Source organism: Ixodes scapularis, unplaced genomic scaffold (assembly GCF_016920785.2).
Source record: "Ixodes scapularis isolate PalLabHiFi unplaced genomic scaffold, ASM1692078v2 PGA_scaffold6__148_contigs__length_123643588, whole genome shotgun sequence".
Classification (NCBI taxonomy): domain Eukaryota; kingdom Metazoa; phylum Arthropoda; class Arachnida; order Ixodida; family Ixodidae; genus Ixodes; species Ixodes scapularis.
The window spans coordinates 93,567,983-93,585,292 of record NW_024609881.1 but is presented as its reverse complement, the minus strand read 5'-3'; the positions used below and the strand labels follow the sequence as shown (position 1 = coordinate 93,585,292).

General features: G+C 47.9%; 1 protein-coding gene across 1 annotated transcript; it reads left to right on the top strand.

Annotated features, from left to right (window-relative positions):
• The first annotated feature begins 1,393 nt into the window (after positions 1-1,393).
• Positions 1,394-13,428, top strand: LOC8041764 (SUMO-conjugating enzyme UBC9-B). Its single transcript, XM_029967556.4, has 7 exons — positions 1,394-1,585; positions 2,692-2,760; positions 3,719-3,802; positions 4,686-4,758; positions 5,517-5,626; positions 8,150-8,229; positions 12,992-13,428. The coding sequence occupies exons 2-7, from the start codon at positions 2,695-2,697 to the stop codon at positions 13,056-13,058; spliced, it is 480 nt and encodes a 159-aa protein (XP_029823416.1). The 5' UTR covers positions 1,394-1,585; positions 2,692-2,694; the 3' UTR covers positions 13,059-13,428.
• Positions 13,429-17,310: the final 3,882 nt, after the last annotated feature.

Here is a 17,310-nt window from a genome sequence, read left to right as displayed (position 1 = left end):
TTGCTTGCAGTCACTGCCTCTCGAAACCGTTTGGGGGACATCTCATTCTCAAGAGCCGGCTCCTTGAAACGTCTGTTAGTGGTTAGAAAGAAATGCTTCAAAAAATTCACCGCCTTTTTTTTTTTTTTTTATTAATATTGTTTGTTTTAAACGTGTCGTTTCGGAGGAAATTTTCGATGTGCAACAAAGCTAAAAGAGCAAAAATAATGTGTAGCATGTCAGAAAGCCAGGGCCCAGAGGCTCCTCTGAGTCTTGTTCCACCTTTAGGTCTGAGCTGTTCTAAACTAAAACCGTTTGTCTGTCGTAATGCGGCACTGCAGGCCTCAGGTATGAGCCAATGGCCTTTCTGTGGTGTCGCAGCCCTTTAGGCTGAATAAAAATCAGTATGTTCCCCTTCTTCATGGATTATTTTCGTCACTGCAGAAACTTTGTCCGGCTGACGCGACGCCGGTTCCGGTGCTATCCTCCGGGTCCGTGTCACAAAGCTCTCGTCAAAACTCGTCTAGCACGCCGCGATTATCTTGCACGTCCAAGCAGGCTGACCTGCTGATGCTCGTGTCGAGGGATGTGGTAGCAGGGAAAGCTCAAGGCGTTTTAGACTAAGGACTCCTCCCCATCGCTTTTTCATAATAAAGATGTTTATTCTCTCTCTCTCTCTCTCACCGAGCGATACCTTTCTTGTGGCTATGGTGTGCTTGAGTGTTGTGCACGAGCGTGGAGTGCGTAAAAGCATCTCCAAACGCCCATCCGCGAGCCCACAATTTCGTCGCTTCTGGCCCACGGTGTACGAAGGATACCGTGTTCTGGCCGAACCCTTCTCGAGCAGTTTCATGCCTGTGTCACTGTCATGCCTTCGGTTAGTAAAGCTAGTGGCGCTTCGCGCGAAGTCCATCATGGTGTTTTGTCTCGATCTGTACGTAACAGCGGCGTACAATTCTTTATCACGGTAGCAAACGTCAATTTGTTTCATAGACAATGGTGCCACAGTGCGATGTTGGAGTTAATTTCGCGGCACTGTTGGGTGGCGAACGGGTTCAGTCCGTGCTCGCTGGCGTCTGCTTGTCGTCTCCCTCGTGTGAATGTTTTGGGAGACGGACGAACCGCGGACATGTCGCCACGTAATCAATCCGTCCGCGGATCAGTCCGTCCTCTGAATAGGCCATTACGGAAAAGAGTTTGTTCATAAGGTTGGTTCATAACTCCCGCCTTCAAGCCGATTCACCACGCAAAAGGCGACGCGACAAAAAACGTATTTCAAAATTTAGAAAAAATATATAAAACTTTTATAAACAATTACAAATATATTAAGATCGGTTCAAATAAGACTTTGATTTTTTTATAAATATGTTAAAGAACACAAAAAAGAGGTATAGCTGCCTGCTTCGCATTTTTTAGGTATCCGCGTGAACCTGGCTGGCGGCTTGCTGCTTTTGCAGGAAGCGAGCGAGTGGCCGTGTTTGAAACCTTCACTGTCTAAACTTTGGGTGCCTTTGTTTTATTATTTAATAATTATTTACAGGGTTCTCGGGTCCCCTAATTTATATTTGACGCGACACACCCACGCAGCCATCGTAACTTAACTTCAGTAAGTGTGCGTTCCTCATTTCAGAGACTAGGGTTAGCGAGGTATACTGTCATTCGTGTAGTACCATCAATTTGGGACGATTTTTCTTTTCATACCACTGTCATTCGTCTCGTTATTAATCGTTTAAGTGTGTCCTTTCGTTCCTACGGTGTTTGTCGACATTATTCTATACTGTTCGTGGGAGTACTGACTTCGCTGACTGAGTCGCTCTATTTTGGAGGGAAATTTTCCAAAAACGTTACTACCGGCAATGTTTTTTTTTTTTTTTTTTTTCCTCCGGTAGCGAAGTGTGAATTACATTTGGTTCTGTAATCAGTTTCGCTTAAAAGTACGCGCCTAGCAGAAGTTACGAAAGCGAGCTCCGGACTTTCAGCGTCTCCGCTGAGCACGCGCGTTCGTGCAGTGCAAGCATCGTTCAGGGCAGCATGCTCGTGCACCTGGCTTCGCTGGCGCATAAAGTAACACGAAGCACCTTGTTAATCCAAAAAGGGCGCGAGTTCGTTTCGTTTCGTATATTTCGTGACTGTGCGACGTCGATTGCTTGAACTTTAGTGCTCTAGAAAACCTCGTATGCTCGTCCTACGTCCGCTTCGAAGGTGCATCCACTTTCTTGCTCTTTCAAGCGCCCTAAAGCTAACAAGTTCATTCAGTCGATTGTTTAATAACTGCGACGTGGGTCTTGAAAGGTGGTAAGCAAAGATTTGCAGAGACGGTCCACCTTCTGACAATTCTGAAGTCGAGGCACTGTTTTCAGCAGAGCATACCTGTTTCATATTTTTTCGTCGTTTTTTTTCTTTTTTTTTTTTTTCTCTCTTTTGGTGTAGGTGAGTGGTTGGTTTGCAACATATTGTTTTTTTTTTTTGTTTTTTTTTAATGCAAAAGCATTCACTGTTTTATGGTGCGAGCAGACGTTATCAGCTTTGGAAGCCGCGCCAGACGGCACCTAAACTCCCCTGTCCCAAATGAGCGAAGCCTGTTGTCTGTAGATGTGATTTGATGGATAGGCTCTCATTGGCTGGCGCACGTCATAGTTTCAAGGAACGAGGCTCCTATTGGCTGCTGCTCGGCATATTTAAAATACATTTCACGGTTTTCTGTTTTTGCAGACAATGTCTGGCATCGCCATAGCCCGTCTCTCAGAAGAACGGAAGGCCTGGAGAAAAGACCACCCTTTCGTAAGCACCCCTTTCCGAGCACCTTTTTCTGCGTCCTTGTCGTTAAATCCAGACGTTGCGTAGCCGGAGCCAACTTAGCTGCGTCGTGTGGTTTGGATTTGATAAAAGGTCTCGAAACACAGTTTGCACGCTTTGAAAATGCCATAAATGCGGCGATTTCTTTCAGTGACATTGCTTCCCCTTTGCCGTGCCCTTCCCAAAGCTTACAGCGAAGTGACATCTGTTGTCGTGCAGTACTCTGTTGAAATGTGCCATCATTGTGCAGATGCTCGTACGACAGATGCATGTAAAAATGTGCATCTGTCAGGGTGTGTGACCTTGACAGACGAGCCTGTCAAGTTTGAGCAACCTTCACCGTGCGCACAACTTAAAGGCCAATTCAGACGTTTGAGTTATTGTGACCGACCGCTCACAACTGCTTGCGTCTGCTACCAACACTTGCATCTATTGCATAGTCCGGGCCCACCTCTGCTCTGCGTATATTTCCTAATTTTTTTTTATGTGGCATCATTCTTTCATTGTGGTCTTGGGATGGTAACAACCATTTGTCATAGATGGTGCATAGATTTGAGCTCGCAGGCGCTGCAGAACCTTTAGTCCTGTTCAGAACAAGAAGCGTTCAAGTGTTGTTTGCACACTGCATGGTTGGCCAAACTCTGATGCAAATGTCTGCACCAGCGTTTTGAGCTATAATATTCTCGGCTATACTCCGTACACTCCTAAGCCGACAGTGCAGTATGTGCTCGCCAGGCCAATCAACCGCGACTCCTTCATCACCCGTCACCGCTCTCTGCGTGAGCTTCACTGCAGACTTAGAGGTGTACAAGGTGTAGCTGTAGCACAGTGTTGAGCAAAGTCTACTCGAGAGGAGGTGATCACACACTTGGGAAATGTTGACAAGTGGGCGTCAGCGTGCGGATGGTTGTCGTAACCGTGTGACTCCGTTTTCGTCGCCCAGGGTTTTGTGGCGAGGCCAACAAAGAACAACGACGGTACCCTGAACCTTCTCAACTGGGAGTGTGCCATTCCTGGAAAGACCGGGGTAAGCCACCTTTTATCTTCAGGCAGAGATTTCTGGGCTACATTTGTTTTTACGTTAGGTTACAAATCCCTCCTTTTAAAGTGTTAAGTAAAGGGATTCAACTTCACGACGGATAGAAATCCCTCCTTTTAAAGTGTTTAGGAAAGGGATTCAACTTCACGACACAGTTCTGGCGATTCGAAGTGGTGTCGTAACTACTTCGGAAGGGTGACTTCGTTACTCTTAAGCACCTGTGCCGTTGCTTCCCGTCTTTAGTTCGGTTTGGGTGGGTAGTTGGCAGAAGCGAGGTCATTTCGACCTTTGTGAATATGTCTTCTGCGTGGTGAGCATGATATGATACGAATGCTTCATTATTCCGTGCCTCAGGACGACCGAAGCCTTGATGCAAGTCACATTCGTGATTATACAAGCTTGCACAACACAAGCTTACACACCAGTACACAAAAGCTTCGTATTCGCATTTAAGATGTGCATAATTTGTAAAAGCGCGCAAAGATTTGTTCGGTAAAATTGCATTGGACGACGTTTGCACGTGGGCGATCGGACGCGCCTTTTCAAACAAAAACATTTGGTCTACCGAGCAAAGGACCAGAGTTTTTATAGGCCTTTGTACCGAAAAACGAGAAAAGAAAAAGCCCGGTTATGGTTTGCGTACTGCATCGCGGTCCCGCGCGGGGTTATGCCCTTTGTGTTGCCACGAACAGAGGTACAGCATTTCCTATTGTCAGGTCCCCCCCCCCAGTTACTTTCACACCACCGGTACACTCATTTAACACACAATACCGTAAAACTACCTACTGGAGTATCGGCATATGGCACATCACCGTCTGTGGCGCACGTCTAGGGCATTCAACTCACCGTCTGTCTCCGGTAATCTCCGCAGACCCCGTGGGAGGGTGGCCTTTACAAGCTGCGGATGGTGTTCAAGGACGACTACCCTTCCACGCCGCCAAAGTGTGAGTCGCTTGCCCCGCCTTTGCTTCGTTGCACTCCCTCTCCTCGCGAGGTCGCGTGCGGTGCTACGTCTATTGGAAAGCATCCTCGACCGGCACGTTTGGCGTCCTGTTCCACCTTCGCGTAGATGCAGGTCCCAAAGTGTCCTAAAATTGATGTCCCAAGGGCCGGTGCGTCGTGCCAGAGCTTAAAATCCCGCTGAAGGAATCTTGAAAAGAAATGCTGGTCTTAAAGCACGGGCCAAAAGTGACCATTCTGACACCACGTTTCGACATTTGCTCCCATAATATTGGGACGGTTTTGCGCAGCATGGCCTATGTTGCTTTTTGTGCCATTAAACACTTAATAATATTGCGACGGTGTCGGGAGCGTCATTCTCACCAACAATGTTGTTTGGGAGAAAGCAAAAGTAACAACCTCGTAAGTTGTTGCAGAAATCGAGCTATTTATGATTAATAAATGTAAACTGGAGGGCATCTTAGACTGCCAAAAGACTCGCCAAAGTTTGTATTGCAAACCGTCGAGCTGGAGCGCGTCCTATGGCACAGCGGGCACCCGTCGTCTGCACCTGTGTGTCCGTGCTGCCACCGGGATCGCAGCTGGCGATAGCGGGATGCAAATGCAACCTCGGCGGGCAAAAGTCGGGGGATCGCAAGCCAGATGTAAATGCGCCAAGTTGGAGATGCGCTGCAGGCGCTGTAGCAGCGCGTCGCAGGCTCCGACCACTGCTTGACCCGCGTCACCGCGGGTTACCGTGCAGGCAAGTTCGAGCCCCCGCTGTTCCACCCCAACGTGTACCCGTCAGGAACGGTGTGTCTCTCGTTGCTGGATGAGGAGAAGGACTGGAGACCGGCCATCACCATCAAACAGGTGGGGGTTTCCTCCTCTCCCAACACTTCCCAGTTTGGGAGCATCTCAAACCTTTCTGTTTTGAGGAACGGACTTTGTTCCGGATTGATGGCCGAGTTTTGTAATTCTCCGGTGGTGTGGGGTCAAACAAGCCTTGCACGCCTTGAACCTCACTAGATGCGCGCTTACATGGATGGTGTCGGCCCGCTCCGGGGCAGAACTTGCCGATGAGAACGAGACGACAGGCAACCGATCTCGACGGTGACGAGGGCAGATCTGAGGCGAGCGCCTCGAGCAGATTTATTTTTCATATTTTTGGTGACCGAATCATGTCTTGCCGCCGCGCGGCCCGTGGTTTTGTACAACACGTGACACATGCAATTGGCGCATTGTAGGTGGTGCCATCTCTGAATGAAAGACGGCCGTAAACATAATCACTACACCGAGGAACCTTGCATGGCTGCGGCACTAATGCAATGAAGTTTTGAAGTTTCTTTGTTTTTTAACGCAAAACATTTTTTGGCTATGTGTTCGGCACTTCGTGAAGCCCAGGGAAGACCGTGGCCGCCAGACTTGACACCGATAGGTCAACGAGTGGGAGAGGAGGAGTGAGGTGCTTGATGCCGATTGGTTAACAGGAAGGTCATGGGACCAGAGCGGTAGGCGACGAGGAGCTCAACCACCTGTGCGCACTGAGGGAGAGGAGCTCGAGAGCACGAAACGTTCTGGAAGGTTGCCAAGATTATCGGCCCAATTAGCAGTAGTATCACTTCGTCCTAGAAACCACTATTGAGTGTCCGCATGCCACGCGTTAAAACTATCCGATGAAAGGCGCCGTGAACGTGGGCGTCTGGAAACACTGCGTATCGCTAAACGTTAGTGATGCTGGAACGTTTCACGTGTACAACACAATTGCCTATCAATGTGCCATAAATTTGTGAGCACATACAATGTTCTAATCTCCCTGCCAAAAAAAAAAAAAAAAAGCTGCGAAGACGGTTTGACGAGGCCGGGGAGCCGTTACGAGGCAACGACGACGCAAATACAGGAGGCGGTGAAAGTTGTTCGCTCTACAGCGCTGCAAGTAAAAGCGATACGTCCAACGATTAGAGTACCAAACCTTCATTGAGAGTCAGAAGTTTGCTCCGCAGTGCTAAAACTTCGGCGATTATTGTAAAAATGCTCAAACACAAAATTTCTCAAGTTTAGAACTGAATGACGTCTCGGTTTACACTTGCACTACAAAAATGTGTATGAATTTGTTGGTTTATATGGGTGCAAATCGAGAGGAGGGGACGTCGGAACACCGAGCTCTGGTTGGAAGGATTAGTGGGTGGACGAAAAGCTAGCTGCCTTTCTCCTTACTCGCCATTGGAATGCGTTTCATTGGCAAGTGCCTGCGTTCGCGGTTCCAACGTGTTCAAGGTGCAAGTACGGGTGAGGTCGGCTAGCTTTGCGTGTACCCGCTAATAATTACAACCTTTTTTTCAGTCGACGTCGCGCAGCGCACTTTAGTTCACGTTTCTGCCGCCGTCTCTTGGGGGGGGGGGGTTCTGCGCTTTTCAGTGCCGTGACGTCGGGGAAAAGCAGGCTTGCAGGTCGAGCGGGCAGTCTAAAAATCTACTATGCCGAGCATTTGTTTTGTGCAGCTGTGCGGGTGCTGGAGCAAGCTTCCAAAGCATTCATTTGACACCTTTAAACTTCTTGTAATCAGTTGGGAACAAATCCTACTGTCCAATGAGTGAACCCCCCTGCCTTCCCCTGACGTCACTTTTTCATTGTCGCCAGTATCTTTCACTTTGAGAAACACGGTGAGGGCTGACATTTTAATTTCAATAACTTCACTGAAAAATAAATTTTTTCCCAATTTTTTGGTTAGTATTTCAGCCATGTTTGTTGGTGTGTTTAAGCAAATGTTCGGACAGATCGGAGATGATGAAGAAAATTCCGGTGTATTGCTTTTAAACGCTAGTTTTTCTCGAACACGGTCTCCAGACTTGCGGCATAGTTGCATTGCTTTGGCAGTCTACAATTTTCTTGGCAGCACGTATGTAGGTAGAAGCAAAAGTCTCAAACATCTCTTTAAAAAAAAAAAAAAAAGCTTGCAATTTATTTTTTGCGAAACAAAAGTGAATAGCATTTCGCGGCCGGCAGGTCCAAACCAGCGAGACGGTGGGGAACTGTAGCCCTTGGGGTGCAATCTCTTCAGTGGGGAGAGCAAGTCTGCTTCTTGCGCAGGAGTTGCGCTGACGTCAGAACGATGCCGAGATCTGATTGGCTTTGATTGAAAGGATAGTCGGTAGACCTTAATGTTAAATGCCTCAAGGTCTACCCACCTTTTTTTTTTTTTCAATCGGCCAATAAGAGTTTGGCTTTCTGGCATCATCGCACAACCCCTGTGCAAGAAGCAGACGAACTTGCGATCCGCATAGGCATCTCGCAATTTGGGTTGTCAGGACTGAACGCAAAGTCTGTTTTTTCTCTCCCCCCCCCCCCCCCCCCCTTTTTTTTTTATTTTTTTTATTTTGCGTGTGTGATTTTTAGATCCTGCTCGGAGTCCAAGACCTGCTCAACGAACCCAACGTCAAAGATCCCGCGCAGGCCGAGGCGTACACAATCTACTGGTGAGCGAAATCTTTGGGTTTCGATTCGAGGTGTTCCGCCGGACTTCCTAACTACGGTGCCTGCGTTTCGTATCCGGCTGGTGCACTTACCGCATCCCCAAGAACGGTTTCCGACTTCCATTAAGTGACGTCGCGCAAGTGTGGTGCCGTTGCCCGCCACGGTCCTAGCAGCGGCGTGGCGGCAGGCGTGGATGCAGCAGACGCTCGTTCTGGCGCAGGCCGCTCCTCAGCTTTATTTCGCGGAAGCTTTGGCAGCCGTGAGTTGGAACTTGTACGACATTGACACTCGTTCGGTCATGCTCTTTTCTTTTCCGGAACACGTACGACCGACTGACATGATTGCAACATCCAACCCTTTGAGACTCCGGATTTAGTAACATTGTTCGTTGCTGCTTGGGTGGCGCTTTTGAGACATCGGCGGTGTAAGAGGCTAAACGCTCCGGGTCGCCAGATTTTGGTCGGCCAGACAGTGGAAACAAGATCTGACTTACCCTTTGCGGAGCGAGGGAAAATGGGGCTCCTAGACAGTTCGCCTGATAATGCGAGTGAAAACGTTGTTCATCTGCTATGAAGCATCGTTTGCTGACGGAAGTAAAATGAGCAAACGCCGTTTGTCATCTGCCTACAGACCAGGGGAAAAAAGTGGACCGTCGGCTACCAATCAAGCACCACGGCGAAGGCACCGTAGTTCGAACGAGAAAGTGGAGGCAGGGGCCCGTGTTGAAACGCAACCTCTCTAGTTTGCAAGCAGTTGCACTTTGAAACCGAGTGTGGTCACTGTGGGTGGAAAACTTTGTTGGGTGCTCTAGTCTGGCAACCATGTGCATTTCTTGTCAAGGAAATGGAACTGACTAGCGCGGCTGGGGGTTAAAGGAAAGTCAGGACTCCCTCCCCTGTGGCTGCAGCCTGAAGTCTCGCCTGTCTCTCGGTGGGATTGGTGTTGGGGTGATGCCAACAAGGTTTGACGAGAGGAAAATTGGCGATACGTTGGCATTTATCGCCCCAGTGCATGCAGCAGTCTTTTGATTGGAAGGTCGTGGTTTGGACTGGACCGGTCTTGTGAGGCAGCGGCGCGGTTCCTGCCGTGCTCTTCGCTCTGCTCGTTCGTTACGTCCGCTTTCCCTTTTACAAAAGGAAAACAATCTTCTGGCACATTTCCAACGACACGCCACGGAAGCAGGAGAGGAGGGAATATAGCAGCAGTGGTAGTGTGTCAACATACGTGACAGCATAAAACCGAGGGGCAGCATCGTCGCTGTTTGCGCGAAACCGCCAGCACCCAGGAGGAAAGGCTGGCTCGTCGAAGACAATCGTATGCGAATCGTAGGCGGTGATTGAGGCGTGTTGTGGTGACTGCATCCGAAACCACGGACACCCGGGAGAACAGAGTAGCTCTCCGAACACAGCAGCATGTGGACCGTTGCGAGGTTGGAATTCCCATGATCCATTGAGTCTGAGCCCCTGCTGCAATTGCTAGCGCATTTCATTAATCAGCAATTTCGGCATTTTTTTTTTTTTTTTTTTTTTTTGGTTTTTTAAGTTATTTTGGCGATACCCTACACTGTCTGCTTACAAAAATTCAGAGGGGAAGGAGATCAACTTAGTAGTAGGACAGGGGGAGGAGTCGTGTTCTTTTTTTTTTTGGTCGTAAGGCTAGGTGGCTTAAGCTACTGCCCGTTATAAAGATACAGCCGTCAGCATTCATCCATCAATCCATCCATCCATTTGTTCAGACTCGACTACTGGGCCTTTTATGCCGAGGACGTTTAGGCACCCCAGGTCCGGGCACGTCGTCATGCTCAACGGCGCAAGAAAAACAACAAAAAAACCTTGATCCCAGATTGCTTTGCATACCAACGCCGCTCTCATCATCTGCTCGTATCGGCTCGGTGGGCTACGTTAGGGTTAGGCTACGTCTGCTCCGCGTCCGTGGTCCGCTTCGTCTGCCCGCCGTCGCGGATGTGTGTCTGCACGATCTGCACACCCGGAGAAGCTTCGATGTGTATGCGCAGTCGCGACACGCTGGAAGTCGGCGAACGCATGCTGGGGGCGGAGTTCCTAAAGCTTTCTCAACCCGGTGCCGCTTGCTTTCTGAAGCCGCGCTGTCTGTACTTCGTTTCACCTTACGTCCGGACGAAGCGGATGCTACGAGCTGTCCTAGTCAGTCCCGCTCTAGGGACGTAGTCCGTGATATGCTTTAAGCGCGTCGCTGTGCCTTGAGAGACGGGGGGAGGGGGGGGGGGGGGGGGAGGGGTTGTGCCTACTTTTGTTGCACTTCGCTCCATACATGGAGTGAAGCATAATGCCATCTTCTGCCTGCTATAACCTCCTTGATCTATACACACGGGTGGAACGGCTGCGCCAATTGCGCCATTTTGCGCCAGACGCATATGTCTGCGCCATCCTGCGCCATGTTGCAGAAACTGCGCCACAGCCAATACCTCGCGCCATTATGCGCCAGATTGCAAAACGTGCGCCAAGAAACTTTTTATTTTGTCCTTGTTTCGGTTTTATTGACTCGATTGGCAACAATGAGCGCGTTCAGCCTGGTCGGCCTTGCAATACTTTGTTCTGTTTATTCTCCCTGTGTATCCCGAGTCGGAAGCGCGCGAAAAAACTCGGATTCTAAGCGCCACGCCACCTGCGACTGGATTGTTATTCTTCAACCATAAGCGGTTAAGCAAGTCGGCTGAGGTGAGGTCGAGTCGTTAAGCGTCAGATTGCCTGAGGCTCTGCGGCCCGGGATCCGGACGTCAGCCAGTTGAAAACAAATGAGCAAGATATTCCTTTTAGTACTTCGTCGTTAGAAGTTGGAACCGCATTCTCACAAGATAAATCGTGATTTGATTGAACTGAAACGCGGTCCGATTCGAAACCTTGCCGGCCAGCAGCTCTTTTGCGAGTGATAGATCTGCTCGGCGTACTTTAACCTTGCTCCTGCTTATCGCTTCAAATACGATAACTTCGTTAATCGTAGTCTGCCAGCTGCTTCGTAATCGAGTTGCGCAATAGGATAAACGCGAAATTTGTTGCCCTGTTCCTCCGTGCAACTGCACGTCCATTGCTTGCGCACGTCACGGGGTTCGCACATATAATTACTATGTCGAGCACGTGTGGGTTGTGCGATAAGCAGTGCTGGTTTGCATTTTGAGCAGCTGAAAGCCGCTCGGAAAATATCAAGGACGCTATCTTGAGAAACAGGGTACTGGCTTTTTGATTCTCATTAAGGCTCACAAAGTTTCAAGTTTTCGCATCTGTTACACTGTTATCCCATCTACCTAGGTCCCTAACCATTCATGTTCATCTGTTCTGCTAAGTACGACTGAAATTGCTCCCGTGCTTGTCTAAGACGCAAGCTGAAGTGCAATGAAAACTGATCTGAGCTGCTCCTAGCCTGCTCCAGAACGTAGTTTTAGCTGCTCCCAACCTGCTCCAAAACAGCTGTTTCAGCTGCTCCCGTGGCTGCTCCCAAGTACATTTCATGAGTTCCACCCCTGTACACACCAGCTGCAAGATGGCAGCATTTGGAGGCCATACTTGCAAACGATGTACAGTGCAACCTACTTATAACAATAATGAGAAAACCCGAAGTTTCAATTGTTATAACCGATTATCCTTGTATTTGGACTGGAAACTGATCTTTTCCAGTCTTGAAACTCTAGAAACTGATTGGTATAAGCGGTACGCAATATGTGTGGTATCGTTGTAAGTGGGTTGCACTGTAGTGAGGTCGAGTTTTGTTTTTGCAGAAAGCATCTTCGCTTATAAGCATCTATCTCACGAGGGGGGGTTCCATGTTTTCGGATAAATCCGAAAATCTCCGAAAAATACCTGCCAGTAGAATTTTGGTCAATTCAGATTTATTCGATAAACTCAAAATTTTGATGTGTCAATGCCCCCACCCTCTCTTTTAAAAAATGATGAAAAAATCTGTATTTGTCAACAGTCTTGGGAAACTGCCACCAGTTATCTTTCATATCTCTTACCATTGTCAAACTGGGTCTCAGCTCTTATCTCGTTAAGTTTCGTTCAGGACAACAGGTTTTTGTACTTTCGGATCAGAACAAAAGCTAGTGTTTTGGCTTCCAGCTTGGGTCATACTATTTGTGCCTTGGAAAAGAAAGGAGAGGTTGTGTTTTTTGTGACATTGAAAGCTATGGACCATAGAAATTGCATAAATGGGGAAGTGGGGCAGTTGAAACTTCTCAATTACATCCTTTACCACACTACCTCGTGCGGCTGTGGGGTAGGATGATGGAATAGGATGGGATGAATACGTGCTTCCCAGCGACTACCTCCGGGAGTTTATTGATTTTAAGGTATAAACATTTATCGAAGCAACATTTGTGTGCAACTTTTGTCGTGTGACAATTTAGCATTGCCAATGGCACCAATGCCAAATCAAGCTGAAGAAATATTAATTGATGCAAGCGTGTTTTATTTTTTTATCTAGCATACATTTACACCCCAATATTGTTTATTCATTTACTTTTAGAAGGAAACGCTGCGGAATTAAACTCGGAATTCCAGAAAATTAGGAATCAAACATGAATAAACTCTAACAAACTAAGAATTTTCGGCAAAAAGTAAACTCCAAAAGACACCCCTATGTTTTTGATGACAAATAAGCTTCGAAAACACGCAGTCCTACTTATGAGCACCCTAAATCTGTGTATTGGACTCTCAGTGTTGCAAGCATGCTTTGCTCCATTATCTCACTAGTGAGCTTACGTTAATGCCCTGCATCTTTTCTGTCTTGCAGTCAAAATGCCCTGGAGTACGAGAAACGCATCAGAGCACAGGCAAAATCCATGGCTTCTGCAGAATGAAGGAACTTTCATTTCTCCCATGTCATCTGTGCCCGTCTTGCACGTTTCTTTATTATTTTTTTTTAATCTCACAGATGGTCAGTTTCATCACCCAAAACAGATGAAAAGAAATTTTATTTTCTGAATTAGGTCAGCCTTATATCTTCATTTTCCTTTCTGTTTTTCTATCGAAGATAATGAAATGTTGGTGGCTGAAGTCCGCAACTGCTGGCGGACGACGACGCCGGCAGGTTGCAAAAGTTTTATGGAAAGTTGGCTACCCTGGGTCGGAGGGGTTTTCTGGAGACTAGAGGGCCCCGATGGTATTGTCCTGTCTAGTTTGGCGAATGTCTGTGGTCTCTACGTTGTAAATAAAAACCACTTTTTGATGCATAGGCTACTTCTTTGCAGACACACTGTGGTCTTGTTGGGATCAGCGTTTTGTTTGTGTGGAATGGGGCAGTTTTGTTGATCACCAAGCCTCTTTTAGGCATTGGTAGTTTTTTTTTTTTGCAAAATGTTGAATATTTAAGATATTTTTTAGCCTTGACCCAATAAATTTGCATCTAGTGAGTTGTGCATTAGTGATAGTTGCAGTTTTATATGTGAGCACTTTTTTTCTTGTCTTCGATTGCAAAGAAATTTGGTTTTGTGATCTAATGTTCAGCGTGCCCCCAGTAACACGTAAACAAAGTGAAAAAAAAAGTTTAATGAAGTAAATTAGTTGTATGTGACTTAAATAAGATTTTTTTTTTTTTATTTATATCAGATTGATATATATAATTTTCTTTAAAGCAGGAACAATCGCAACCTATTATGACGAAGCAGGTTGATTGGTGAATCCATCCGATTATTGAAGCATGTGGACGAAAGAATTATTGGACAATTTCAGTACACCTCAATTACGAACTTTTTAGTTTGTACATCCCGCTATACTTGAACAAATGCAGCTTTTATTTTTTTTAGTAAAAGTTAATTCTGAGTTTTGATCTGCATGTAGAAAAAAAGCTCAACTTCTGGATCCACTCTGAAGAGCACTGCTTTTTTCTCATGTTCAGCCTGCTACCATCTTTCTCGCTAGATGATTATTTGAGTTAAATAAAAAATGAAAGCCGTTTACAAATCCCTGTAACGCCGAATTGGAGCGCAGCTCTTGAGGAGGACTAGGGAAGGGCACTGAGGGGGGTCACGTGATCTCGGGGGAGGGGGAGTCACGTGAACCCCCCCCCCCCCCCCCGGTTACGCCGACGCCGCTCAGGCTGGAAACGGGCCCCTAAGAGCTGCGCTCTAAAAAACAATTTGCATTGAAATTTTCCAAAGCTCGCCTCTTCACTGCATTTCCAAGAAAAGTTGTCACCGAGTGTAGTGAAAGGTTTGATTTAAAAGGGCGCTAAAACTGGTGCGATTTGAATCTTAATATAAACCGCGATTTCAATTGCGAGTTTTATTCTCTACCCTGCAGGTAAGCCCTGGTTTCTTTGCAAATTGCGATGTAATTATAGGCTCATTCCCCTGAATTCCCTGGTGGCCCAGCATCCACTTCAGTGTTACGGTGAGGTGAGGGTGCATTCTCATCAACGAGCTGTAGAGGGGCTTAGAGCGATAAACTGGTGGCTTGTTCACCAGGCAAAAGTGACCCCACTTGGCTGCCGCCATGTACAATTTTGACCACCAGACTCGCAACCGTACCAAATCCTGAGGCCTTTACGCAAAACTGAGCCGAGATTTGTTTCGCAATCGCTGTAAAGAACCTGATAAACCATTTTTTCGATAAGTCTGTCCCAGAGATCAGTGTTGAGCTCCGATGACTCGAAATACCGCACCGTGGCTGACGGCATCTAGCGGAGGCATTGCGAAGTTGCCCGAGTTTTGGTCGTAGAAGCACATTTTGAACTTAAAACGGATGAAACATAACTTATCTCGTCGGTATCGTTATAAATGATCAATAGGCAATTATTTGTGCACTGTACTTCCTTAAAATCTAGATGTAAAACTATAAGGTATCGTGTCTAGTGGTTGAAAATGTGCAACATGGTGGAGGCCAATCAGAGGTCACTTTAGCTGCCAGTTTATCGCTCTAAGGCACTCCACCTCGTTGGTTCTCATGTACCCGTAGAGTATATAATGTGAATGGTGGCCCGGCAGCATCTGCAACTCGAATTCCTGGAGGGCTCCTTGACTATCGGTGCACACAGTTATATCGGGGTTGAGCGCTTGTGGAGAGTAATGGCCTCTGTGATGACCTGAACCTCCGCTGCAGTTGGTGAAGAGACGTCTGAGCAGAAACGCGTCGACGGGGAGCGGGCGCCCACAACAATCGTGACGACGTAGCGGGGTAGGACTTTTTCGTCTGTGAAATACGTGTCATGCGAAGGTATTAGATGTGTTGCCTTGTCCTGTCAGCTTTGCTGGTCCGCCTCGATATTCATGTGTTTAGGTATGGGGCGGACAGGGATTTCGGTATGCTGTCCCATGGAGGGGGCCCTGGAGGAATTCGGAGAAGGTGGTCCGTTGGGTGACCAGGAGTTTGAGAAGAGCCCTTCCCTCTTTGGAAGTGGTCAGTTTCTGAAGCTGGGCTGTGTGGTGAGGTTCTGGCTGCTCTTGGAGGGTATTGAAGAGTGCGGTGTCCTTGAGTTTGAAATTTGGCGCGTAAATGGAAACTCCGAGTGCCGTGCGGGTGCATTTGCGGGGGGTCTTATATCTTGTTGCAATGGGGAACAGTTAATCGTTGGTAGGGGTACGCGTACATGAGACGGGAGTATGCCATGGCTTCAATTACTTTTCGAAGCTCATGTTCTCGTAGACCTTTGCGTTGTCTCATGATCCGCTGTATCTTGTGAACTTGTTTGATTTGTTTGAAGGGCAACTCCGGCCAAAACTCAAAATGAGGTAAATTACTGGTATCGCTGTAGTTACACAAAATACGACCCCAGCCAAAATATTACGTCCGTGGGACGCCGCATTCTCGACTAATGCCGATAATAAAAATGCGACCCGCCTCGAGCCGCTGCTCCTTAGCGGGTGGCCAGCGGGTTGCTGATCGCTAAAGCAACATTGGGCTGTGACGTCAGTATCGTTCTCTTCTTTTCCTTCGGTCCGGGCATTGCGCGGAGTGCACTTCTTTAAGCCGCTACCACCGCTACTTCGGCATGTGATAGGCGTGTTTAGCCATTGCTTTTGTCTGTAGCCTGTCTAGCTTCAGTATAGCCTTTTGTTTATTTGCTTGTGAGGACTCCAAGGCTCGTTTTAGTGAGCAACTCTGTGCGCCCAAGACTGCCCAGCTGTTCCTCGAAAGATGTCGGGTGCAACTTGTAGCGCTGTGGTCTGCTCAAACAACCCGCTGCGCAACACCGAAGTGCTTTTTCATAAGTTTCCAACGGACCGGAAATTGGAGAAGGTGTGGGTGAACGCTGTTCGACAAGTAGACTTTGGACTTCGACTTTCACACGCCCGAGGAAAAAATAACGAAAAAACAGACGTGTACAGTTCAGCACACGTGTGTTCGGGCGCCGCGGCCTGTGCCGGGGAGCCTCAAAGCTTTGTGTCTGGGACTGACCCGCAGCGCGAAAGCGAGAGGGCCCCCCAGTACTGTACGTCACTGGCAGCGCGGCGTAGAGCAACGCCGCTCCATCCACGGAGCCCCGATGACAATTTAGGCCCAGCGACGAGTACGGAACCGCACACACGGCGACAGTCGCCGAGTACAACACCGAACGAGTTCACACTCGTTTTCCAGGCGCTAGTTTTTGGGTATACCAGCAACGAGTGCGGCATAGCGCACGCACAGCGGCGGCCGCCGAGTACGGCACCGTACGAATTCATGGGTTTTCCAGTCGCTAGCTTTTGGGTATAAGCACTAACTCTTGCTGCATATGCTGGATAACTACCAAATATACAGAATTAAAACAAAATCAGCTTGCCTCCTTTCTTTAGACGGCTAGCGCAACAGAGGTAGGTGCCACTTGGCCTGCGTACTCGAAGGAGAACGATCCTGACGTCACGTTACATAGCGGCTGATTTTCAGAGTTGCCGGGGCCTCGAGCGGCTAGTTTCGGTTTTGTTGGCCGCGCCCCAAACAAAACTTTGAGGCGTCGATATCTTTAAAACTACGCACAATACCGCGAAAAAAAATTACACCTTGCAATTCAGGGACGTTGACTGCACTAGAAACAGTCATAAGTCCAAAATCGAAAGTATAGACCGGAGTTGCCCTCTAAAGATGGTGGGGACCCATACTGGTGCTGCAACCGTCCTGCTGGAGGAAGAAGCCGAG

Excerpts from the sequence above, each read along its gene's own strand:
- LOC8041764 (XM_029967556.4), top strand. The coding sequence starts at position 2,695 with ATGTCTGGCATCGCCATAGCCCGTCTCTCAGAAGAACGGAAGGCCTGG. Across the intron at positions 4,759-5,516 it reads CCCTTCCACGCCGCCAAAGT|GCAAGTTCGAGCCCCCGCTG; the intron begins GTGAGTCGCTTG and ends GTTACCGTGCAG. Across the intron at positions 8,230-12,991 it reads GAGGCGTACACAATCTACTG|TCAAAATGCCCTGGAGTACG; the intron begins GTGAGCGAAATC and ends TCTGTCTTGCAG.